This window comes from Rhamphochromis sp. 'chilingali' (genome assembly GCF_963969265.1).
Source record: "Rhamphochromis sp. 'chilingali' genome assembly, chromosome: 21".
Classification (NCBI taxonomy): Eukaryota; Metazoa; Chordata; class Actinopteri; order Cichliformes; family Cichlidae; genus Rhamphochromis; species Rhamphochromis sp. 'chilingali'.
Genome location: NC_137949.1, coordinates 16,947,998 through 16,972,793, shown reverse-complemented (window position 1 = coordinate 16,972,793; position 24,796 = coordinate 16,947,998). Strand labels below are relative to the sequence as shown.

The 24,796-nt window shown below is 42.4% G+C and overlaps 3 protein-coding genes across 4 annotated transcripts in view; 2 read left to right on the top strand and 1 right to left on the bottom strand.

Moving 5' to 3' along the window:
• Nucleotides 1-5,512, top strand: part of LOC308389687 (uncharacterized protein) — a 32,126-nt gene extending 26,614 nt beyond the window's left edge. The window contains exon 5 of the mRNA XM_080871171.1: nucleotides 4,069-5,512. Within this exon, the coding sequence (XP_080727297.1) occupies nucleotides 4,069-4,194 (126 nt within the window). The 3' untranslated portion in view covers nucleotides 4,195-5,512. The remainder of the gene's footprint in view (nucleotides 1-4,068) is intronic.
• Nucleotides 5,513-7,233: 1,721 nt separating this feature from the next.
• On the bottom strand, nucleotides 7,234-16,050 carry slc4a1ap (solute carrier family 4 member 1 adaptor protein). 2 transcript variants are annotated; one of them, XM_080871044.1, is made up of 14 exons: nucleotides 15,282-16,050; nucleotides 13,347-13,545; nucleotides 13,088-13,216; nucleotides 12,670-12,730; nucleotides 12,427-12,566; nucleotides 12,185-12,345; nucleotides 11,734-11,803; nucleotides 11,471-11,660; nucleotides 11,291-11,381; nucleotides 9,905-10,160; nucleotides 9,460-9,558; nucleotides 8,918-8,997; nucleotides 8,755-8,824; nucleotides 7,234-8,231 (listed from the first exon to the last, which is right to left on the bottom strand). In XM_080871044.1, the coding sequence occupies exons 1-14, from the start codon at nucleotides 16,032-16,034 to the stop codon at nucleotides 8,182-8,184; spliced, it is 2,349 nt and encodes a 782-aa protein (XP_080727170.1). In that variant the 5' UTR covers nucleotides 16,035-16,050; the 3' UTR covers nucleotides 7,234-8,181. The 2 variants fall into 2 exon arrangements, with proteins under 2 accessions (XP_080727170.1, XP_080727171.1); XM_080871045.1 differs by having other exon boundaries at nucleotides 11,291-11,378.
• A 189-nt stretch (nucleotides 16,051-16,239) lies between these two features.
• On the top strand, nucleotides 16,240-22,642 carry supt7l (SPT7 like, STAGA complex subunit gamma). Its single transcript, XM_080871046.1, has 5 exons — nucleotides 16,240-16,335; nucleotides 17,610-18,080; nucleotides 18,311-18,635; nucleotides 18,852-19,089; nucleotides 19,779-22,642. Exons 2-5 carry the CDS (start codon nucleotides 17,644-17,646, stop codon nucleotides 20,072-20,074), a joined length of 1,296 nt encoding a protein of 431 aa, XP_080727172.1. The 5' UTR covers nucleotides 16,240-16,335; nucleotides 17,610-17,643; the 3' UTR covers nucleotides 20,075-22,642.
• The last annotated feature ends 2,154 nt before the right edge of the window (nucleotides 22,643-24,796 follow it).

Here is a 24,796-nt window from a genome sequence, read left to right as displayed (position 1 = left end):
TTGTCTCAAAGTGAGTGCACAGTGGATTGATGAGCCATTTGGAAGCTTGTGTCCACTCTTTGTGCACTTTTCCCCCCTTCCATCTCCTTCTGTCGACCCACGGTTTCCTGGCCAAGATCCAGCACCAAGGCACTGGATCTCGCTGGGTGGGTGCAGGAGGGGGTTGAAACTGGACTCAATTTTTCAAGCATGGGAGTTGTTACAGGGGTTGAGGAGGTTGATGGTGGTGGCGGTGGGGGTTTTGTGTAAGCAGAATGAAAACACAGCTTTGGACCCTGTAGCTGCTGCTGAGGCCTCCCCCTCAGGGCCTGGAGGTGAATAGGAGAGTTTATTGATGAGAGCTTCCCCGGCTGTAGCAGGCAAGAGTGATGGCGTCTGGTTTCAGCCACTGTAAAGAATGGAGGAGGGAAAAAATTGATTGAGCTGAGGGAAGTGGTGCAGATATAGGCAGAATTGAGGGAGCTAAATGTAAGGAAAAAGTGGTGCATGACCCTTTGGTTTCTGGTTGAGGTAAATCCGACTTTTGTATTACAGCAAGACTGAAATGGACTCGAGGTGAGGGCTCAGTGAAGAGCTACAATCCATGCTCACAGCTTTGAGCCATCGACCAGCACCAGTTATGCTCTTGTCCTGATAACATCTCCCCCTGGCATTGCAAATAAATTAACACTCTGAGAAGCTATCACATTCCGCTAGGCGCGATTGTGTTAAATAGGGCGCAGTTGCTTACTGCAGACCTCAGTATCGTTTGTATCATTTATTTAAATATAGCAAATGTTGCAACTCTGAAAGAGAGACTCCTAAAATAAATATGCAACAAACTTTTTCCGTGCTTTGAAGTCACATGATTGGCACAGTAAGCTCTTAAGTAAATCCCGTCAGTGGCTTTTCGATGCCAATAGCGGCTGTTAAATCTTTAGAGTTTAAGATTCTTTTAGATGTTTAACTCAGCGGTCCCCAACCTTTTTTGCGCCATGGACCGGTTTATGCCCGACAATATTTTCACGGACCGGCCTTTAAGGTGTCGCGGAAAAATACAACAAAATAAAACTAGTACCCGCACCGAAAAAAGAAGATTTATTCATAAAGCACGTGAAAAGACCAAGGAAAACAGAGTTAACGATAAAAACGATAACAAAATAACGCTGAAAACTGATAAAAACCCTGAAAACCATACATTTCACACCTGAGCCTCAACTCTTGCGGCCCGGTACCAAACGACTCACGTACCGGTCCGAGGCCCGGGGGTTGGGGACCGCTGGTTTAACTGATCTTTCATGCCATCGTTCCTACTGCAGAGATCTGTACTCGGTCTGACCCTGAATGCCGCAGATGTAAACTCTGTGAGGAGGATTGTTAATGTGGACAGGGAGTTGTCCTGATGTATGACTTTTCTCTGCTGTTGGAGTAGCTCACAGCTACCATATGGAGAACATCTCAGCAGAGTTCACATCCATCAAGTTTACTGTGGCTCAGTCTCAGAGTGAGATTTTCCATGTCTCTCTCTCTCTTTTTTTTCGGCTCTTTATTCAAACATGAGTACACAGAGCGGCTCTAAGTGGTGATGGGAATTGTTGCTGAGTTACTGTTGTAGAGCTGAACCCCTGAAGATGTCGGTTGAAGTCATAGCAACACCTGTAGCTTCACATGCACTGATGTTATTGGGTGATTTTTCTAGCAGCGGCGGGTGCTCTCCCTGCATCTCAGGGGATCCACTTAGTTACTCTAATGCATCGGTCTCCCAATTTACAGCTCTCTGTATAAGCACACGCTCCAGTCTTTCCATGGTATCAGCTCGCTGCAACAAGTCTGTCTCTGAAGAAATGTGCTCCCTCCTTGGATTTGGCTCTGAGGGAGAAAGTGCCGCCTCACTGCCAAATCCAACAAAGTCATTTCCTGTTGTTTCCTGTAGGGAGGAGAATGACGAGGGCTAAATTTAGACGGAGGCCTTCTAGAGCCATGAGAAGCTCAGAGAGGGGTCTCTGCAAGTGGAAAATCATTTATGTCACTGAACCTGCAGTGTGCATAAATAAATAAATAAATAATTAGCGTGAAAATGTTCTAATTAGGTGCAGTAACTTTCCAACAGTGCCAGTTGAGTTTTCACTTTGCTCTGATGTGTCCTGAGGATCCAGCATTTCCACACTTCTCCACAGACTGTCAATTTAACTTGATGTGTGCTGCACTCTGTCGCACGTATCGAGCGCCCAGGTATCAAGTCGTCAAGACTACTTTATGCAAACCAGAAACATCCAGCCTCTAAACCAGGGCTGTCAAACATAAAGCTTGGGGTCCAGAATCAGCCCAGCCCAAGACTCCAATCTGGCCCACAAGATGGCACAGATACAGACTTCCCCCATGACCAGTCATACTACACCAAAGTAAATAAGTAATAGATTACAATACATAACTGCTTACAATTGAAGCCTCGGGCCCACTATGGTCAGTGATTTTTGTCATCAAACAGGGAGAGTGATGAGTGATGAGAGTGTGGATGTCTTTGTGCCTGCCAGTTTTTTGTGAGTCCGTGTAGTCATTATAAGGGGACCAGTGTGCACTGAATTCAAAGAGCTGTTTTGTGTGAAGACATTTTTCACTACCCACATCTTTGCAATTCTTCATTAAAACAACACAAGAGACACAGCAGCTCCTCTTCTTCCTTGTTGTCATTTTGAGTAGGTTCGTAGCGCCTGTGCTTTTTATAATGCTAGTGACTGCACATGTGAAAACAAATCCTTTGTGCAGAATTTACATGGACTTGTAATGACTATAATAGGATCACCCGATGTCTCTCTGAGTGACCTCATCTGCAACTACGTATATACTACTACTAATTTACACTACATAACTGTTGAGCTGTCAGGCTGAATCATTCTTTGTATTTGAACTACTGGTAGAGTCACCCTTTTCTCCTCCATCATTCTAGAAAAGGGAATTCAACCTTCAAGGGAGGGTTATGTTGTGCTTTTTTGCACTTGGGCAACACAAAATGCATCACTGAGGGTGGAAAGCATTACCTCAGTGCCTTAACTCAGTCCAGATAGGATTGGGTTATGGATTATTGTTTGGGTTATTGTTTGAAATCTAGGAGCAGACACAAGAAGTTCATTGCTCGCTGAAAGTGAGGAGATGCATTGTGACCGTTGCCAAAAAGGCCACTGTTGACACTCAAGTCGTGTGATTAACTGATGCAAGTCCTAGTTTTGCTCACAGATTTTGTTTTCAACAAACATGAAATCAAGAAAATTCTGATTTTTATTTATTATTTGAATTTGTTTGTGTTGTGAACTTCTCATTATCTCATCCCATTGTGATACATCCATAATTCACAGGGATCACTACTCCTCCTTCAGCATTCGTCAGTGAGTTTTTGGTGCTTTTTTGCCCTTGCCAGATAGTACAGTGAAGATGAAAAGAGAAGATGCACAGTGGGGGGCCTTGGGTCAAAATCAAACTCGGGTCACTGCGGCGTGTGGTCGCCTCCTAAACCCATGAGCTAAACTAGCAACCTATTGTGTCTTCACCCAAACTGTGCTCAACCTCAGCATCACATTTGTCATTTTATGTGCAATGACCTGTGATGGATCGTGAGCCACTGGTGCATTTGCTCTTTAGTTAATCTCAAACCAATATGACTCTAAGAGGGCTTAAAGCCAACAAGATTAAAAGTAGTGAAATGTTTCTGTAGGTGAACCTGTGTAAGGTTCACTAACGGTTGCCTTTGTCTACGGATCAACAAGGGTCTCTTACCCAACCTCCTTTTGCGTAACATGAGAATGACTGCTGTCTTGAGGTATTCACATCCCCTGCTGCTTGGGCCTCTTCTTGCTTGTATTTGGAACAACACATACCCCACAGTGGAGGCAGTGAAGTGGCAGGGGCTGGCGTTTGCCCTTGGATGGCTTTTTTGGTCAGAAACACCAGCTCAGTTTGGGTCTAACTCTATCTGATGGCCTTGTATATTTAAAGTTTAACAAAACTACATGTTAAAAATTCTTAAGGTCAGCAGGTAATCGTTACCAAAGGCTGCAGTCACCCAAACACATGCTCTCTCTATCTGTCTTTCAGAATCTGACGGGCAGTCGTCCCCCGCCCAGGTACACCTACGACCCCTCCATCTTCGCCTTCCGCTCCCTGAGCACAGTCCCCCCCTGCAGCCCTCTGAGTCCGTCCGAGGATCCTCCCTGCTCATAAGGAAACATCCTCACACCAGATAATCCTCCCCACTCCTCTCTTCATTCCCAGACGGCTGCTTTTTTTTGTGGTGTCTGCCCTTCTTAGACCAACGAGCAGCTGGTATGAAAGCGTTTGTTTGAAGGTCGAATTCTTGCACACTCAGGTAATCCCACCCTGTCACTTTGAGCGTCGCTCTCTGCCTGAAATCAACAGCGGGCCCAGCACAACCCATCTGAGGATGCTTCAGGTTTTAGAAATCCTGTGATTGGAGGAAGAACGCTCCGGAAACGGACACGGCCCACCTGAACTTAAGTTTTCAGCACAATATTCAAGGGAAATAATGCATGTAAGACAATCAAATGCTTCCAGGGTTTCTTCCTTTGATGTGATAGCTTCATAAAAACAGCGAGGTGAGTCCTCTGACATCAGTGGTCACATTTGTCTGTTTGAAATTAAGTTAATAAAAAAAAGCTTCTCTGGATGTATTATTGAATATGCAGGTCATGTAAGGCTGAGCTATAACAAACATGTATGGCTGTAGTTGAACATAGTCGACCTTTGACCTTTTGATGATGTACATTTCTTAATGAATTTGTCACTTGTAGTCCAGGTCAAAGTTCAGTACTTGTATCCTCTTTCCTTGCATGAATTTCACTGCTTTGCAGAAAGAGGTATGTGGATGAGAATAGTTTGCTGCACATTCGGCAAGTGTACACGGTGCTGTGTTCTGCATAGCCTACTTGTAGTGTGCCATTTCTTTTCTCCAATATTGTACCTCATTACTGTCTAGGTAGAAGAGGACCACTGGTGTAATTAAGATGTCCCAGTGTTTCTGCAGATCTCTTAATGCCTTGAAATGACATTCCTGTCGTGTTGAATGAAACTTGGGGTCGATCTCGGCCCCGAGAACTGAGCTGATGAACTTATTAAATGCGAAATGTCACCACTGTAACTAGGATTTTGCTGAAGTGAATGTAACATTGTGACATGTTTTCGTCCCTTGTTGCACAAAAATTAGTCAATAAATGCCCTGTGGCCTCTTGTTTAGGAGGTGATTTTTTTTTTATGTGATATTATGAGTATTTAAGGTTGGATCGAAAATTCTAGCTCACCTTCATGGGATTCTCTGGACTGTTTATCCTTGTGTGAAGGATCCTTGCTGGTGATGAGGTCTGGGTCTCTGGCAGCTACAGGGCACTTTTCATTTGAAGGTCCACTGTCTCCATGCCTGAAGTCAGCACATCAGGTGAGAAGTATGACCAGGAGCGTGCTCAGTTAATACTCTGAAGCAGCAGCCCCCTTCATAGTTTAACAATGTCATGTTATCATTTGTATTTGGGGACCATCGAGAGAGTTTATGGTGTCGTAAATCCTTAAGTGGACAACTGATGCTGATTGTGGTGCTTTATAGCCTAAAATTTGTGTTTTATATATTGAGATTAAATTTTAGATTCAAAATGGCCTTGGTTTATGACTAAAATATCTTGTTTTCTTTATTTCCCTTAAAGTCATTTTCTGCAATAATTGATTATGAAACTTTTTGTAACCAATAGCTTCTTTTGGCTGTTTCCTTGTTCCAGAGGCACTGCCACAGCAGATGGATCTGGATTTCTGATTTGTGACGCAAAGTTTTAGCCCCCAAAAAAGAAAAATCCCTGCAGCACTCTGCAAAGGTAGATCTGTAGAGAGTGGCGGCGACTCCCATTAATCACGTTGTACAGAAATTGGCTGCAGTTTAGCCTGAGGCACAACAGGGGGCGCTTGCAAAGCAGTTTTTTTTTTAATGGATAGGCATGCACACAGCTATAAACGGCTTAAAGAAATATTTACATTTACGTCAATTTAACTAAACCCACATACAGCCTTTAATTTTTCTTACAGTGAAGCCAATAAACAATTAGTTAGCTAATGTTGATGCCATTTGTCAGCTGTAGTTTAACAAAACAAAGCCTTCCTTTAGTGGTAGTAAATTCAACCACCACAGCAGCTGCTTCTTATACACAAACGGAAGTTTGTTTTGAAGGTCATCACTACAAGGCTGCTGCTACAATTTCTCAGCTGCTCCAGGTCAAATGCATGAAATTAAAATGTGCCTAATACTTAAATGAAGCCAACAGGCGGACACTCACTGCTCACTGGCTACACTTTCTAGTTCTGTCAATAAAAAGTTCTAAATGGAACCTATGACAAAACAACAAAGCTCACAAGTGAATTGCATACCAGCTCTCCTCTGTGCAACACCTGGAAAATGGGAGGGAAAAAACCCCAGTAAAATATTTTCTGCTGATGGAAGACTCTTGGTTTAGGTGAAATGTAAAGAGGTAGAGACAAATCCCCACCTTACCTAAAATTACACCCAGGACAAATTGCTCAGCCACATTATTATTATTATTATTATAATTTTTTTCAGTTTGATTTCTGCAAAAGTTAAAAATTTATTTAAATATTTATCTTCTACCACTTTATGTTCACTGCCTCCTGGCCAGCTGTCAACCCCAAACTTCAGTTTACCTCCAAGGAAGGAAGTGCCAACTGGTTCTGAAGGCTGATCTGACAGGTGCTCTCTGGCAGCAAAAACAAAATCCAGGAAGTTGTTGCTTATATAAAACCACCACCGAACAAAACATAAGGCACTGTATTCAGCAGAAATCCTTGTTGATGATTCTAGGGCTTTTCTCAAATGATGGTTTTAGATTGCTAGAATTTGACAGGACAAAAGAAAATCCAAAAATTTATTAATCTGCTACTTTTTCCTGTTCTTTTGCCTGTGTTCAAGCTTATGTTTCATCATGCTGTCTGTGCCTGAGAAGGGTCTCCCTGTGTTTCAGGAATCCATCGGCTGATTAGTAGGTCACTGCAAAGACCTACAGCCAAGACCAGAAGCCTCTTTGTACTCAATCGCAGCCAGAGAAACGCTCTTTGTGTGTGTGAGAGGGAGCTTGAAAGGGAGAAAAAGAAAGTCTGACGTCAAAACCGGCTTCGGTGAGAAGTGGAGCCCCAGAGAGGGAAAGTTTCAGATAATCCTAAAGCAATAAACAAACAGAGTAGCTCTGAGGTTATGTACAGACAATTTTATTATACATTTATGTAACAAAATACAGTTTATTAACTTGTGTTTGGAGCAAAGACAACAGGAAAGAGGGTGGAAAGTCTGGCAGGAAACCAAGAGAACAGCAATGAGTGGGATTTTGCAAAGCGAGGAATCCTGCTCCGGGCAAACACACACCAACCGCTAACTCGCTCATAAAGGCAATCTTGTTTAAAAAAAAAAAAGAACTTTGAGAAGGTTGGGCTCTGTGTGTGTGTCTGAATGGATACAGACACACACACACACTCCACTTAGCTTGAGTCATTATCAGCTTGCGTTTCATCCAGTAAGCCATCCAAGTGTCCAGATGGTCAGAAAAGCTGCTCCAATGCTCTCCCTCTTTCTCCCTCCCTGCTACACACACTCCTTTGGAGGAGGAAAAAAAAGGTTATGCCAGCAAGCGACTGAAGCCAAACAGGGGAGGGATACAGATTGGATGTCAGGTGGATTTAACTGCAAGAGGAGCAGCCAAAGACTAGAAAGCTGAATTTGGATCAGTTGCTGCTCTTGCTCTGTCTCCTCATATTTTCTGCTCAGATGTTATAGAATTCAATTGAAATTTCCCACCTTTCCTTTTAATTTTTTTTCTTTAAAAAGTAAAAAATTCAAGTGCTACCCAACTCCATTATTATGAGTGGGGAAGAGTGCCAGCACACTGGCTGCCCAGTGTGCTGGCACTCTGCTTGTTTAATGTGAACCCAAATGGTGTGCTGTTTCGAATAATCTCCTAGAGAGAGAAGTAAAAACGTGCAGCATTACTGTCTCAGCCCGTCCTGCTCTGTTACAGGCTTCTGTGTTGTTAAACAGTGGTTGGGCTGGGCTGGAGGGGGTTAATGGTCATGGCTAAGGAGACTGGAGGCTTTGTACTGCAGGTATTATCTCGCGTAGAAACAGAAGAGCTCTGTTACGTTTCCCCCTCAGTAGCCATACTTGTCATTTAGGTGTGTGCGTCCATCTCCAGTCTGACCTACAAGTGAAGAAAAGACACGAGTAAACACAAAAGGTGCATCCTCCTCCTCACGCATAGAAACTAAAAAGCAAATTCTTGTCAAACTGGGCAACAGGAGTATCACATGCGTTTGCATACCTCATCATTAACCTAATCGGAGCAGTGCAGTTAAATCTGACCTAAAATAAAAGCTCAATCTGGAAGTTTATGCAATTCAAGCTTATCTTATCCCTTAATTGTGACTTTGATCTGCATTCCTCAGCAAACAATGAAAATGTTGCAGCTATTTCAGCTGTGCAAATGTACCATGAAAGCCTGTTTGATTCCTTTGGTCAGGAAAATATTTGGGCCTTTCTTCATTCAAGCAGAGGAAATATGCAACCCCGCCGGTGTCAGCGAGTCAAAAGAACTGCTGTAATTCTATCTCTTAAAACAACAGCAGGGTTAACCTAACCGCTACTGTTCCTGCTGCTTAACAAGATTGAGTGTGATGCAGGGAAGTGATCAGCTGAACGTCAGTCACACAGCTCGGGAGGTTTACCTGCAGGAGGCACCCACACAGAATAATCGGGGTCGTCTTGTGGATACTGTGCTGACAGCTGCACAGGAGGCTGTGGAGACACATGACGAGGAAATTCGCTTTATGCATTCATGTGGCAATAAACTGTACAGGTATACATTTACTGCTGTGAGTATGGCCCTACCCTGCCGGGGCCCATCACTCTCTTTTTCTTCTTGGGGCTGGGGTCTGTCGCTGGCTCGCCGGCACCTTTGGATTTGGACTCTGGGGATATGCAGGTAATGTAAATTAGTGGTGGAGCACCAAGTACTTGATGCATGCTCATCATCCAGGTAAGTAAATCCCAAAAGGTTGATTCTGTTCATCTGGACGTAGCGTTCTCAGTTGGAGAATCGTTTCGTCACTCATCCAAGTGACTTCTTCAGTCTCAGCTGACTGCAGGTTTCCCCAATCTTATAAACAGTACATTAGATCAATGACTGAAAGTGGGCTAGTTTCAGTCATTCTGCAAATGTACTGTTCACTGCATTCCTCCACCTCGACTCTTGCAAAGGTCACTCAAAGTCTTAGCAATAAAGTTCAAATTCAGAAAAAGGACATTTATGTGTTATAAAGGTTGTGGTAATCTTTTTTTGTTTTTTACTGAATGCCAGTGGGGAAAGAAGATTTAACACTACATCTAAGAGAGAGTACAGAGAAATATTTTACAGCAATAAAACACGACACCTGGACTCAAAAGGGCCACCGGCTTGTTGCTGCTATGCTCGGGAACCTGCTCCGCTGCTTCAGACTCCCCGCTCCTCCTCTGCTGTTTGTGGCTTTGATCTGACGTGAAGGCATGAAAACAGAAATAAAGTGTGTAATAATGAGGACACGCACGATTCAGCACATCCTGTTAAGACTTTAAATACGAGCCACAGGCACAGATATTACTTGACTTTGTACCTAAAGTGCAAAAAATAGAACATGAAAGAAGGAGATCTAAGCATTTCACTGCGACATATTTAATCTGTTTATATGTACGAGGAGGCGTTACAGTATGACAGCAGCATGCATTGCAGATTTACTGCCATCCAGTGGCTTAAAGAAAAATTTAAATTAAATGCATGAACATAATAAAAAAAAAAAAAAAAAAAAAAAAAAGGCATTCTGCATGTTTTTGTGCTTTTACCTTTCAGGTGTTCTGAGACTTTGAGTTGATCTCTTTTATTCTCAGAGGGAGATGATTCTTTAGACGTCGATACGCCGGACTCAGCAATACGTTTACCAGGTAGTTCATCATTATCCTCACTTTTGTCTGCCACTGCCTCCCCTTCTTCTTGTGCTTTTTCTTCTTCTTCTTCCTCCTCCTCTTCTTCCCCATCAGGTGGAAGTTCTTTCATGTTGAAGAGCTCAGCAGGCAGGTTAGGCCGCTTAGGAGGCAACTTCTGCAAGAGAAAAGACAATGCAGTTAGTGCTGGGTGCTATGACCTAAAATTAGCGTCACAGTATTTTATTAAGTACAAAAAATTTAAATAAAACAAACCACACAAACAAACAACTGAGCTCTGTTAGTAGGAAGATAAAGGCCACAACTTAAGGGAGGGTGACATACAATACAAGGAAAAGCAATTATCATAATAAAGCAGGAAATGGAAACAAGGAAAGCAGGCAGAGGTGCCGCCTCCTCTCCTTCATCCTCCATCCTACTGCCTGTGGCCTGGATGTCGCTCTCACAATGCCATGCTGAAGGATGTATCAGTTCCTAATGATGCACTAAAGTTTGTCATTTTCAATTTTGTAACAGTGTTTTTATCTTCAGATATAAAAGAGGTGTAACTAACAGCTGTACTGTAAAAGCCAAGGTGAGAGGAGGACTCTTAAAGCCACTGGTCCTTTTTATTCATGTTGTATCAGTTATTTAAGATAGTAAAGGACAAAGTCTGACAGTCTCTTCCTCACCACCTGTGCTTGGCTCTCATTCTCGTGGGGAGAATGTACAATTTGGGAAATAAGGAGAAGGGCAGTGACCAAAAAAAACAATAACAAGAACCAAATAAGTGAAATCCCTTACAAGAACCCTGCACCATTGCAGTTACCTTTGCCTCCCATGATTTGCTGTTGCTGCATGGGCAGAGTAACGCGAGCCTGGCCCACAGTAAAAGCCCAGTACAGGCACAACAATGAGCTCCTTGCTTAGTGCTCTCTTTTCTTTATCCTTCATTTATTTTTACTACAGCGCAAGGCCTTTCCCAAGTCTGCTACGCCATCTGGCTAGCTATCAAGCTTTTTAGTAATTGTGCAGTTATTATGTTAGACATTTTTATTAACCCAGACTTCATATGTAGTCACCCTAAAAGGCTCAATTTATGCAGGAAACCCTTGACTTATATTAACTTATTTCTATCTGATCAGAACCTTGAGTACGAAGGATGCACAGTTAATGCAGGTCTTACATATAATACATTTAAAAGTCACAGTTGGTAGGGGAGTATTTGAAGAAATCATATCATGCATAAAGTTACAACTTAAAAGCACCAACTTCAGTGGAAATGCAAGCATGTCAAAAAGCACATACCCCAATAGTACCAGTTTTCAGTTTGAATTTGCTCCCTCCCTTCATGGCTCCAAACATCGGCAGGGTCTTTTTCGACTTCTGCTCTGAGCTGCTATCAAATCAAGACAGATCAAAATATCAACTTCAATCTGACACATTCATAGGATAACTTTTAGGTTAAAAACTGCTGCTTTGTCTGACCCGGGCAGCAAGGAGGGCATCTGCGCCGGCCTCGTGAGTTCAACCAGTTTGCGGAGCCTCTGAGCATCTTTCCGCAAGTCGGCCATGTGCACGTGAAGCTTCCTGCGCTCCACCGCGTCCATCGCTACCTCGCTTTTCACTGCGGTCATGAAGGCCTCCAGCGAGTCCTCAGTCGATGACGTCAAAGACTCTGATAGGAGTGAAAAGTTACAGACTGGACCTTTTAAAGTCTGTAGAAGTGTGAACAGGTGATCACAGCTCACCTCCTTTTCCAGCACTGAGCTTTTTCTGAGTCTCTGCCAACTCCTTCTCCACCTCTTCCAGTTTGGCCACCTACAGAAAAATAATCAACAGTTATGGACACGTGCAGAAAATCGCTTCTTTCTTTAGATGTGTTTTAATGGCTGATGATGCTTTAAATGCTCTTGATTTGTCTGTCAGGTATAAAATCTCCTTCTCAGTTTGCAGACAGACAAGTCCTGGACATACTACATGAGTAAACTTCTTTGAAGTTAGACAGGATGAACTGAGGGGCGGCACCATGGCCCAGCATATAAATATGGAGCTGGAAATTTACAGAATAGGTCCCCTTACAGACAGTGGAGCCCTTAAAACTTTCAGAAAACAGCCTGAAAGACAGTACCCAGTTGATGCTCTCACTGTTGTCTGTTGTTTTTACGCTCCTGTCATTTATAAAACTATGCAGATGTTTACCAGTGAGTCATAGGTCTCGGGCCGCTCCTCGAGCTTTCCCGCTTTCTTCATTCGTTCCTGCCTTTTCCTCTCCACTGTGCCGGTTCTATCCAGGAAGGTGTCATCATCGCTGTCATAGTAGTCATCGTCTTCCCAGTTCTTCTTCTTGCGCTTACGGGACACTGAAAATCAGATGCAGAAACTCTTAATGAATTTTCCAACACAACTTCCAGTCCTCTCAACACGGGACTGAGCACACAAACCTGCTTCCTGGCGCAGCAGCCCTCTGGCTTCCAGCATGCGACACGCTTCAAGACAGCACTGGATGGCAGCTTCTTTCTTCTTTCCTGTGTGGGTCACCTCTGCAACCAGCTGACGACCCATAGCGTCGTCCACCGGCAGCCTGTTTTTTAAAAAAAATAAATAAATTAACAGTCAGCACATACAGCTCGATAAACACTTCACAGCCTGCCTGGAAAAAAAACAAAAGAATTTATTCCCCTTACTTTATTCTACAAAGCCAGGTGCCGTGGTTCTTGTCCTCATACTCAAACTCCAGCTCCTCCCCTACAGAAGACAAGCAAAGAAGTTCAGTGAAAAAAAAAAAGCAGAATCTGCTGTCTGTGAGTTCTAGTTAACTGCTAGTTAGTATATTCTTTAACCTCTACAACTGAGAGTATTTAACCATTCTTTAATCTCATGAGACAGTAAAGTTTCTTTTGGATTTTCAGCTGTTGGTCATAAAAAACAAAGAATTTGGACCCTTCATTTTGATGTATGGTTTTTAACTATCTTAGGCCAACTTGCCCAAAATAACCCTCGACCTTTTGGAGTAACTGATTTTTTTTCCAGCAAATACGTACAGACCTTAATTTCCTTGATTTTAATTTCAGTCTTTTAATGCCCTGCAATACTTCTTCTCACCTTCTCTGTCATAAAAGCCCTGCAAAGCCTTCTTGGGGTCCTTCAGGTAGGCTGCTTCCTGGTCTTCGTGGAATTCTGTTGAAAAGGGGTTTTCCTCGTTCTCGTCTTCCTCTGGAGCTGCTTCTTCGACTGCAGGGAGGATTTGTGCAGAGGTAATGTGAAAGGTAAGAGAAAGACCCAAAACACTGAAATCATGTATCAAACCAAATGACACGTAACACACTCCAGCTTCATCCAGCAACAGCAGTGACACACTCACCCATTCCCCACGAACAGCCAGAGTCTTCATTTGACACTCTGCCATCGTCCCTGTTTTCATCCTCCTCCTTTTCTTCTTTTTCCTCATCAGAACCATCTCCCATCATCCTCCTCTCCAGCTCTTCCTTCTGTTTGCGAGCTTTTTCCCTCAACTCTGTCACTGTCAGTTCAGACTCGTCTTCCTCATCAAACTCTGGACCCTGCAAAAAGAAAATGAAGCTCAACACTCAAATGTTACTCTTTTTAAAATATATCCCTTCACACCTGAAAATCTTACATGCATAAAACATTTTTCTGGTACATGAAGAAGAAATCAGTTACAGTACTGAATGTTTGTAATTTTGATTGATGGATGATTCTTTTTCTTTGCATAACACACAAGCTTCTCTCTCCCAGCTCTTCTAGAAACACAGCATGGCATTTCACGCCAGTTAAAAGAAATGTTCTCTCTAGTCTGTCCTGAATCGCCTCCCAAATGGACATGCCCAGAAACACCTCAGCAAGCACACATACAGGAGCAGCTTTACACGTCTTTTGGCTCTTTTTGATGTTGAGCAGCACCAGTCTATTCTCTCATCCCATCTCTTGCCAGTGTAGAAAGACCCCAAGATAACTGAACTTATCATACCCAGCACAATCTGGATTTCACTGCTCGGTAAAGCCAGCAGACATCATTCACAAAAGGAAAGTTGTGATTCTAAGGCCACCAGCCACCCTCCACCTTCTGGCTGTATTTAAAAATTAAGTCCATAAGAGTTATGGAAAGAATCATTGATAAAGTGCAGCCCTGGGACTCTCATGAGTCTAACTTAGTGCAGTCAATGCTAACCAGGTGTACATGCAGTAGTACAGGGACTGAATAACTCATAATAAAGGGTCATGCTCCGAAAACATTGACCAAAGGACTGCCCTGAGGTATGAAGTTGAATGCCTTTTCCAAATTTATGCACCCAAAACATCCCTGATGTAAAAGGCTGGCTAAAAACTGCACTCACAATCTGGGAGTGCTTTATATGATGGATAATATATTTTTAATGATTAATTGGTTAACAGCTTAATATCTTTCTTGTATCATGTCAGATACACGCTGATGTAACCTTCTAAAAGTAAAGAATGATGCGGTAAAAGATGCTTGCGGTAACTGATGTGTGTGGTACCTGTAGAGTAACATATGGTGGTATGACAAGTAGTGTTTTCACACCACTTACTAAGTATTATTATATATTGTGGCAAATAGCAGCCACGTTATTCTGCCTTTTTTAAAGTAACTATCATACTGCTGGTACATATGAAGAATATTGCCTCTATATTAAAGTAGACCTCTTGTCTTTTTTGTATTTTCCGTCATATATATCCTGTTTCAGTTGTGGCTTATCATGTTAAATGTGGCCAAAGACTGAAATGCTAGTGTGTAGATAATTTGTGTAAGCTGAAAGCTCTAAACATGGCATTTCTTACAGTTTTCCCCAACACTTTAATCTGTATGATGCCATAGTTATACTTAGGCACACAGAAGCCGCACCCATCTGCTGCTCAAATGTTCTGCTTAAATGCCATAGCCAATCACAATACAATTTCCTTAATGAGTGAGAAGCTAAAACTGCATACTGCAAACAGAGGATGAACCAGGGAGCAGCACAAAGGCCCAGTATGGGAAAAATTTGGATTATTTTGAAGTGTGAACCACGCAAAGTTACACTAGAAGAGTCCAAGAGTAAAGCATAAAAATTATCATTCAAAGCTGTTTAATAATGCACAGGCATGATTAACTGAATTAGTGTTTATTCTACAGAGAAACATTTTTGTGTAGCTGCAAGGAACCCATAAGAGAACTTGATCAGCCCAACCAGGCAAGATTAGCACTGTGTCAAACAGCTAAAATCAAGACCTTTTAGAGACCCTCCCTGTCATCGTTTATCACCACAACAGACATTACCTGCAGGATAAAAAGCCTCGTGCTTCCTCCAAACTTCAACACGTGCCCCACGCGGACTCTGATGTAAGTTTTCGGTGGGATCTTGTTCTTGTTCACCACAGTGCCGTGCGTGCTGCTCAAGTCGTAGATGTAGAAGCCCTTCTCTTCTCCCATGCAGCCCGCGTCCTCCCCGGCCTCTCCACGGTATTGAATCACTGCGTGGTACCTGGAGATCGAGGGGTGCTCCAGGGAGAGATCGCACACAGGTAAACGTCCAACCACAAAGTAGCTCTTGTCCACTAATGGCACCTGATCCACTATGGTGCCATTTTTTAGGATTTCAAGAGCGTACGGGGTATCCGAAGCAGTGCCACCCCAGGGAGGCTCTGTGTAAGGGAGAGGGGGTAATTTGCCAACTTGGGGGGCTTTAGTAGTGAGCGCTCGAGGTTTAGCTTCTGGTTTGGTTTTGTCCTTTTCGGACTTTTTGTCCTTTTCTTGGCCTTTTTCAGAGGTTTTGCTTTCGCCATCAGCTTTATTTTCTGTGATGGGTTTGGACGGAGCAGTGACGTTGGTGCGTTTTGCGGTGAAGCTAGGCGCCGCAAAAAGAGCCGGTTTCTTGAAAGGCTCCTCCGCTTCTGGTTGTTTAGTTTTACCCGAGTCTTTCTCTCCGGCTTCCTCTCCATTTTCTGGTGCCAAACGCTCATTAGAGTCCATTACAGAGTTCATTTCGTCGCCTGTGTCCATCACGTCTGCTGCTGGCGGGGAGGCAGCCATGTTTATTTGGTGCAGCTCTCAAACTTGGCCGGGTACTTTAACCTTTAAAAATTTACAACTACATCTGATAAATTATGTAAATCGAAGGAAAGCCGTCGGATATTATAAATTCTTAAACAGTCCCACATTACATGAATATATTTTTTAATTTGTACAATTCAAAACGAACTTTTTGTTGTGGAACTAAACATTCAACATAGCTATTTACCCGAGTTCTTTTCCTCCAAGGACGAAAACCCTTAGTTTCCCGTTAAGCTTTCTTCAACATTCAATCAACAGCAGACGTTTCCTCCATCCCAGGGTAACAGCAATGTGTTTTTTTTTTAAAACCTCATTTACATTAATAAACATGCCCGTGATGCATTAAAATATGTAGCTCGGCGTTGAGTTAAAATAAACGAGTGCATCAGTAACTCAAACCGCAAAGGTCCTGGAACCCAGCTTTATACTCCAGCCAGACAACAGACATTTTGCGTTTTTCTGTCATTCGAAAAACATCTGGTTTTGTTAATCATAGACTTCAGACTTTAAAGGAACCAATGCAGTTTGATCTTCTTTTCGGGATATAAAAGCATAGCGAATAGACATGTATCCTGCCGCTCTTTCATCAGTTATTAAGTTTGGAGAGGCTGCTAGCCACGCTGTCTTGGTTTATCATAAATGTTGCCCTTAAAGTATGTCAAATGTACGAAAAGTGATCATGAGATAACAATGTAGTTGTAACAGATCTTTTAAATGTTGTGTTAGCGTTTTCAGCATTTCACAAAACCAGTATTTCACAACTTGTTCGCCTGTGATCAACATTTGGCGTAATTTGCTCTAAAATTAACCGGAGTCGTATACATTTAACGACTCGGTTTTATTTAGAGACCTTTTTGTCAAGAGGCATTTAAGTACAACCCGAAAGCTGGACATTATTGAGGGTGATTGGCCTCGCAGAATATTTAAATTAATTGCAATACTGGTGGTGCAGAGTGGATCAGGATAACGTAAATTGAATTGTTCAAGTGGTTTTCTTGTAAATAACTAACTTTATTTTTATTTATTTACATTTTACAGTGGGGTTTAAATTACACATATGCTTGTAACATTGCAAGAAATAGCAGGAAGCTTCACAGACTTCTGTTAGGGTGAGAAATAAAACAGTTTTGGTCCCTCTCTAAAGAGGCTTTGAAGTCCCAGCAAACTAAATCACAAGAGTTTTAACAGAAAAAGATGACAATCATTTGTTTTGTACAGTAGGTTTTAATTTATGCGAGCCTAAAATACTTATAGGTTTACTGTTAATTATGTTAAGAGAGGCTCATTGCCTTAACTAAATACCTGACAAAAGGGTAGCTTTGATTCAGCAAAGCTCTGTGTGTTCCTTTGGCAGCTGCACACTTTGTTCAGTGAAATAATCACATTTTAATGCATGGTTTAAAGCCAAACCAGACAGTAATGCAGGAAAACAAAGAATAAAATTGCTTGAATTTAAAACAAAATCAGTTTCATACTGAACAAATTAATATGAACAATAGTTGCCTTGATGTTTTCAAAACTTATTCACATTTTCTATACCCCTTTCTGTTTTAGTCTCAACTGCAGTCTATATTCTCCTTGTGTGGTCATGATGCGTTACTGGGGTGAGATCCCGGGGCCTGCGGGGGCTCCTCCCAGTCGCAGTTCCTTTGACTTGCTCCAGCGTGAGTTTCGATCCGTGGAGATGCAGGACCCTCCCTTGCACCAGCCCTCTGCACAGCGGCCACGGCCCACCACAATGCTTGATATCCCCTCTGAGCCGTGCAGCCTCACCATCCACACAGTGCAGCTGTGCCAGCACGTTCGCCGTCTCCGAGGTCTTCTGGCAGCAGCCCAAGCCCAATCTCAGGGTCAGAGCTCAACATCCTCCGAGGGTGGCAGCAAGCTGGACGAGGCTGATACCAACCTGCCGTTATGCCCTCCCACCCCACCTGTTATGCCAGATGACCTGCTACCTGTGGATAGCAAAGCCCCCCGACAGCCCTTTCAGCTCCGCCACAGCGACCCTGAAAGTGACTTTTACAAGTAAGTTTCAGATTGCAGTCCTCTTTTCTAAATCAGTACCTCTATATCTATAAAAATTTATTTCATGGGAAATCAATGACCACCTCCCATCATGATCAGCTGATGGGAGAAGGAAGTAATAGATTTAGACACTGAAGGACTCTAAATCCCAAATTTCTGTGTATTCCACATTTCTCATATAAATCTTAGTCAACAATGATTCTTTATCTCCTTCCTTCTTCTGTTTTTAGAGGTAAAGGCGAACAGGTCACAGAACTGAGTTGGCCCTCCTGTAGGCAGCTACTGTATCAGTCTGTAGCGACTGTCCTGGCCCATGCTGGCTTCGAATCTGCTCAGGAAAGCGTCCTGGAGACGCTCACGGATCTGGTCCACGAACATTACCTGCGTCTAACCCGCCTGCTGCGGGTGGCCGTGGACAGGGAGGCTCGACTTGGAGCCAGTCCCTTCCCAGATGTGGTGGAGCAGGTGTTCCATGAGGTGGGAATTGGCAGCGTCCTGACCTTGCAGCGATTCTGGCAAGTGAGGATCAAGGACTATCACAGCTACATGCTGCAGGTAAGGCTGGAAAGAAAATAGAAATTAAAAATAAATACATGAGACAACATCAATTTGTCATCCTCCAAAGTCTTATACTAATCTGTTTCATATCTCTGGCTGTTTAACTGTATGTTTTTTCTACATTGAATTAGAGCTGAATGACTTCATAGAAAACCCTTAACAGTTACATCATCCAGACTCCTACTTTACCACAGAAATATCTTATTCCTACAGCTCAGTAAGGATCTATCAGAGGAATACGAGCGACTGGTAAATCCAGAGAAAGCTCTTGAGGACTCAAAGTCCCCGAAGATCAAGGTGGAGGCCATGAATGACATTCCCTTCCCTGTTAGTGAGGAGCCTGAGGCTGACTTGGCCTCCGGGGACCAGGCTTTGCCAATGGGGGTCCTTGGTGCCAATGCTGAGAGGCTGGCTTCAGGGCTGGATGGAGATCATTCTCCTCATACCTCAGGTAAGATCATCCTAATCAAATGTTTTCTACCACTCGGACTGATTAGTAGTTATTTCCAAGTTCAGTAGTTTAGTGTTTGAAATGCTTTGTGTCCACAACAGGTCATTACTGATCCCAGTGGTTGCATTACCCTCTTTCAATTACAACTGCAGTGTTGTCTGTAAGCTTTAACTCAGTTCTAAGATTTGACAATATTTGAGGGAGAACCCTAATGAGTCCCTATAAGAAGCACTCTGAGATAGTGGGGAGGAAGAACTCCCTTTTAACATTAGCAACTTTATAGTAGTTTGTAGCAATGTTATTTGTTTGGTAATGGGAATTCTTAAATTAATCTTAATTAATGGGGATTCTTAATTAATCTTAATTGTCACTTCAAGCACAAAGAGAAGTTAATATATATTATAGAACTGCGACAGCATGGAATTAACCACATTCATATACTTTAACGAATGATTGTTGTGTTTAGTCGTAATTTTCATTTACTAAGGTTTTCAAAGCATCGACTGTAATTTTAAAAGTTATACATAACTGGTTTCTCTCATGCTTCTTCAGCTTTCTCTTGAAGACAAGGTTTCTCGCTACAGCAGGTTTATTTAAATAAATGTGACTAAATCCATTTGCCCATTTAGTGGTTAAAAAAAAAATTCCAATTCGCTCCTTAATTCGTCTTTGTTTCATGCATTTCCAAGGTGGAGGTGTGGCAAACAACTCCCCTCTGTGGCCTCAGGTAAAAGTGGAGCCACAGGACGGCGAGGAAGGCCAAGCTTCGGCTCACCATCATCATCACCACCACCACCACGGGGTCCTGGGCGGAGATGTGTTTGAGGACGGTGGGCCCATGTCCACCATGAGTGAGTCAGGAGGAGTAATGGGGCCCTCACCCGGAGGGGTGGGATCTGATGGAAGCTATGCTTCCCATTCGCCCGACTCCATGATGGTTGACGATTTTGACCAGAGACCCAAGAAACGGACAAAGAAGATGTGAGGCTGTTTTGGCAGAGAAATTGACTCTGAGCCAAAGTGCTGAAACACACCAGTGTTAATCTGACAAGAGCGCTGAACTCATAGTGGAAGGCGGGGCTTTTGTAGTTCTTTGTTTTTACTAAATATATTAATGGAGTTAATCACCAAAAGAATAAACATCTTCTGGGGAACCAGCTGCACTAATTCTGGTCATGGAGTGTTTTTCATAAACAAATCTATAAGGAGTTAGTCAACAGTTAGCTTAATGAACAGAGGAAAAGGAAAAACTATGAAGCTCTAATACAAATTGTTTAGTTGAACAACTAAATAATTCAGCTGCAGGGTTTGTTTTCCTGAGCCATTAAGACTCTTGCTCCCTACACACCAATTGTTACCATTTAAAATTCATTATCATTAAAAGATGCTCTAAAAAGAGAAAATCCTTGTTCTCGTGAGCATGTCTCTGCATGCGATTATGATGTGTTCTCAACTTTGCCTGCTTCGGTTCACTTTACGCCTGGCCCGACAGAGTGGAACGATCTGCACACACCTCACACACCTGTCAACCTGAAGCCGCTCCGCAGAATTAGCATCTGTTTCGGTAATGAGGCCAACCTGTGAATGCAACACCAGAGGCAATTATGGGTTGGTTGTGTGCATCGCGAAGGGCGAGATCAATCCAGTCTTAATGGCAAATTAATTAGGCCAGGCATAATTTTGCATGTTCAATGAGCAGGCCTGTTTGAATACATGTGCTTTGCTTTTGTGTGGTCCTCTTTGGTTTTTACAATTAGCCAGGTAATTGTCTGTGCCTCAGGTAGGTCCTGATGGGGGTCATAACTATTGATATTCAATTAGCTGCATCTATTGATTGATGATTGATTTGTTTTCTGCAGTTGAATGTGTCTGACTGCACAAAACAGTCTTCCAACTTATGAGGGAGCTATTAGAATTTCGTTCCTCAAACACAGTTGCGCACTGCGTGCAAGCATTCTCCACAACCCCGCGCGTCCACACGTCGTCCGTCAAACTGTCGCTCTCCTGCAAAACTTTGGAACTTCATCACCCACCCACCCTACAGTTCGGACTTCGCACCAAGTGATTCCCACCTGTTCCCAAAGGTGAAAGAACATTTGTTCGGAAGGCGATTCTGCGGCGTCGGCGAGCAGGTATGACATGGGCATTGTAAAACTGCCTACAAAAATTTCTACAACAATGCATCGACCGAAATGGCATGTAGACAAATAAGTCTTCAAACTTTAAAATGATTTAAATATTATGGAAAATAAACGGTTTTTTGTATTTATAAAAAAAATAGAAGGCCTTACTTTTGGGATTGGCCTCGTACTTAGACACATACATCAAACTGCTCGAGCACCGTGCCTTGAAACAGCCCCTCACTTTATTCCGAGAATAGCTGTTTTAGCTCTTTCTGTTATCCGGGACCTTCAAGGATAAAACTCCTCTTCAGGATCCAAGTTTGTTTGATCAGTGTGATATGTCCAAACTGTTACATAACACTCCAATGCTATTTCTCCATGTCACAGCCGCAAGCTACAGTCACGGTCAAAACCAAGTACACCCTCTATAAATTCTAAGGTTTTACATATTAGGACATACATTATCTAGTTGTTACCAGGTTTTAAAATTCCTGCCAAAGTCATGATAAATGCTCGATGATTCAGATAAGGAAATTAAGCTACATTTAAATTAACTTAATTAGCGTTCTGGGATCCTGACAGTATTTTAGTCAGCCTGAGGTCTGGACTTTGACTGGGCCATTGTAGCACTTTAATTTCTTTCTCCTCCAGCCATTCTGTTGTAGATTTGCTGCTGTGTTTAGGTCATTGTCATGCTGCATGTCAATTTTGGCCAAGCTTTAGTTTTTAGACAGATGGCCTCCCATTTGATTCTATACTTTGGCCGTAATGCACAGTACCACATTTGGCTGAAGCCAAAAATCAAAAGCAAACATCTCCATGTTGATCTTCTCTGTCAGGAGGACATTGTTCCAGATGCTTTGTGCTTTGTTTTATTGTGGTTTGCATCTTTACTAAGCTAAGCTGTGGTACCATATTCATTTTAGACAGAAGAATCTTTTCTCCCGGAAATGTTTCCCAAGAATCCACATTTGTTCAGTCTTTGTCTAACTATATGTCATCAACATTTTACATGCTAAATGAGGCTTGAGATGGAGATCTTGGGTTTTTTGGGGGCAATTTCTCTGAGCTTTTATTCTGACCCTCTGTACGTCCACTCCTGGAAAGATTGGTGGCTGTTTTGAATGTTTCTATTTGTGAATAATTTTCTCACTGGAGAATGATGGACTTATAATCCTTACCAAATTGATGAATAGCAATATTTTATTCTCCAGAATCATGATGTCTTTTCTCCTTGGCATTGTGCTAACACACATCTGAATGCTGCAGACCAGCAAACCATTAATAGTTCTGCTTTTAGAGAGGTGCTCATACTTGCTGATGACGATTTAGTCAACTGCATTTTATTATTAACACCTGGCTGCTACATATACTCTAACTCCAATGGAAGCAGTGAGGGGGTATACTAGGGTTTTCACACAGTCCTGCATTTTGGCTTAATTTTTGTTAAATAAATAATGATACAGTGTCATAGTGTACTTTTTCTTTTTTTTGCCATGGCTTTACATTCATCGGTGGCATTGACATGAAGGTAATATTTAGATTATACCAAGACAAAACTATTTCAGTGACAGATGAGCAACTTAAGGCAGACCCATTATGCTAATTTCTAGCTCCAGAACTTTTTTTTCCCCTTAGACGTCCCTCGGGTGGAAAAAGAAATTAGCATTCTAGACTTTTGTGGGAAAACAATAATAGTTCTAAGCCACGTCTGGATTATTTTCTGCTTTGACATGCAGCTGGTAAGCTTCACAGATGGAACATGAAGGGAATTCTGTGCCAGTTGTTGCAGCAAGAGGTGCCAGCACCGTCTCTTAGGTAACTAAAATGCAAATAACCAACATAAATCTGCAATTTTCCCAGATATCTGGACACACACAATTCATTGAGTAGTTTTAGGAACCCCACCTGCCACATTTGTATCTTTTCAACCCACCCCTTTAAGGCAACTCTTGTTTTACAGTTTTTTCTGATTGCTTAAGCCCTTTTTTTGCAACTATTGGCTAATTTTGCAAAACTCTCCACACAAATAAGAAAACCTGTCACCCAATCATCAAAACATTGTAGTTCTCTTGCAAAAGCAAACACAGCTAGATTAACTCTTCACACCTTCGTAAAAATGGTGTTTCCGTATCAAACAGTACACACAAGCCATCATCTACTAAGCACACAATGCGCCAACTGCACACTGATGGTATGAATACAAAACACATCTGGCGTTTGCCTTCCCTGTGCACAAGGTAGGCTATGTCAGTTTGAGCTCATACTTCTGTCATAGATCCATAAGCATGGAGGGATCCAAACTTCAAGTACTGGTGTTTATTCAAACACATCAAAACAAACACAAGTGTTTATTTCCAAGTATAGGATTATTTGCAATTGCCATAATGACTATATGGGTTACGTGGTCTGCAGTGAACATGCTTCCTCTGCCCCCTCCTCATCTTCCTCTTGCTCCTCCTTGTCCTTGTCGTCCTCTTCATCCTACTTCTTCACCTCCACGTCCTCTTCCTCGGCCTCCTCTACTTCTCACTCTTTCTGCTCCCTCCATTGTACTCCGCACACACAGCTTACCTGTATTATAGTGCTTAGGCTGATTGCAAAGTGAACGAATTATCTAAGAAAGTTTTCACATGTGAAAGTGTGCCAGACAGTTGGCAAATTAGTGTTAATGATAGCCATACATGTGTATACTTTTGCTAGGAGTGTGTTGGAAATTTGGAAATTGAGTGTTGTGCAGTGAATTGTGCCTACAGTTTTGCAAAGTGTGTGTTACGAAATTGCAAACTGAGTGCAAAGCAGTTTTTGTGCTTTTAGTTTTGCAAACTCAGTGAGTGGTTTTGCTATATGTCTGAATAGTTTTAGGAATTGTGCTACAGGAATCACAGTTAGGGTTTAAGCATTCAGAAAAAACTGTAAGCTGACTTTTTTCTTATTGGCTGCCACTCGCAAACCTGAGATATGAACAGCAGGTGGGCGGGGCCTCTGATTATAGCCAGGGTTGTTTGCTTAAGATCATCATCTGCTCTCATTGTGAGCTTTCAGGCCTCACTGCCTTTGTTATTTGAACCTTGGGTCATTTTAAAATGAGCACCCACTATTCAAACATTGTAGAAAATTAGGAAAGAAAATGTGTGCTGAGGATTGAGGCGATGCGTGCCCCCTTAGACTATACTAAATATCTATTTGAACAATACAGAAACATTATGTTCTAATCTTTTGCTTTTATGATTCACTTTAAAGTGTATTGCCAAAATAACTTCTGTCATGTGTTGTTGACAAGTTGATAAAAAAATAAATTTTTTACAAACTTAATAAAATTGTGGTGTAATGGCCATTGCTGTGACTGGTGGGATTAAATGCATTAAAGCTCAGTCTTTTTATAAGCGTGCTCTTTCTGTTTGACCCCCCCCCCCCTTTCCAGTTTGTCAACAGCTGCCGAGCTGCTTTACACTGGGGAAAAAAGGTGTAATTACAAAAATGTCATGATGGTTTTGGAGAAGGGGTCTCTGAGTGGGGCCAGAACGCACTGAGAGCCAAAGAAAGCCCCCAAACAAGTGATTAATTACCTTCCTGTGTGCACC

What these genes read in the sequence shown, in the direction of transcription:
- slc4a1ap (XM_080871044.1), bottom strand. Translation starts at nt 16,034, where the DNA reads ATGGCTGCCTCCCCGCCAGCAGCAGACGTGATGGACACAGGCGACGAA. An exon ending in CGAGGCTTTTTATCCTGCAG is followed by an intron (nt 13,546 to 15,281) that starts GTAATGTCTGTT and finishes TTCTTTTTGCAG; the next exon opens with GGTCCAGAGTTTGATGAGGA. An exon ending in GCTGCTGCGCCAGGAAGCAG is followed by an intron (nt 12,346 to 12,426) that starts GTTTGTGTGCTC and finishes TCTGATTTTCAG; the next exon opens with TGTCCCGTAAGCGCAAGAAG.
- supt7l (XM_080871046.1), top strand. Translation starts at nt 17,644, where the DNA reads ATGATGCGTTACTGGGGTGAGATCCCGGGGCCTGCGGGGGCTCCTCCC. An exon ending in CCTGAAAGTGACTTTTACAA is followed by an intron (nt 18,081 to 18,310) that starts GTAAGTTTCAGA and finishes TTCTGTTTTTAG; the next exon opens with AGGTAAAGGCGAACAGGTCA. An exon ending in TCATTCTCCTCATACCTCAG is followed by an intron (nt 19,090 to 19,778) that starts GTAAGATCATCC and finishes TGCATTTCCAAG; the next exon opens with GTGGAGGTGTGGCAAACAAC.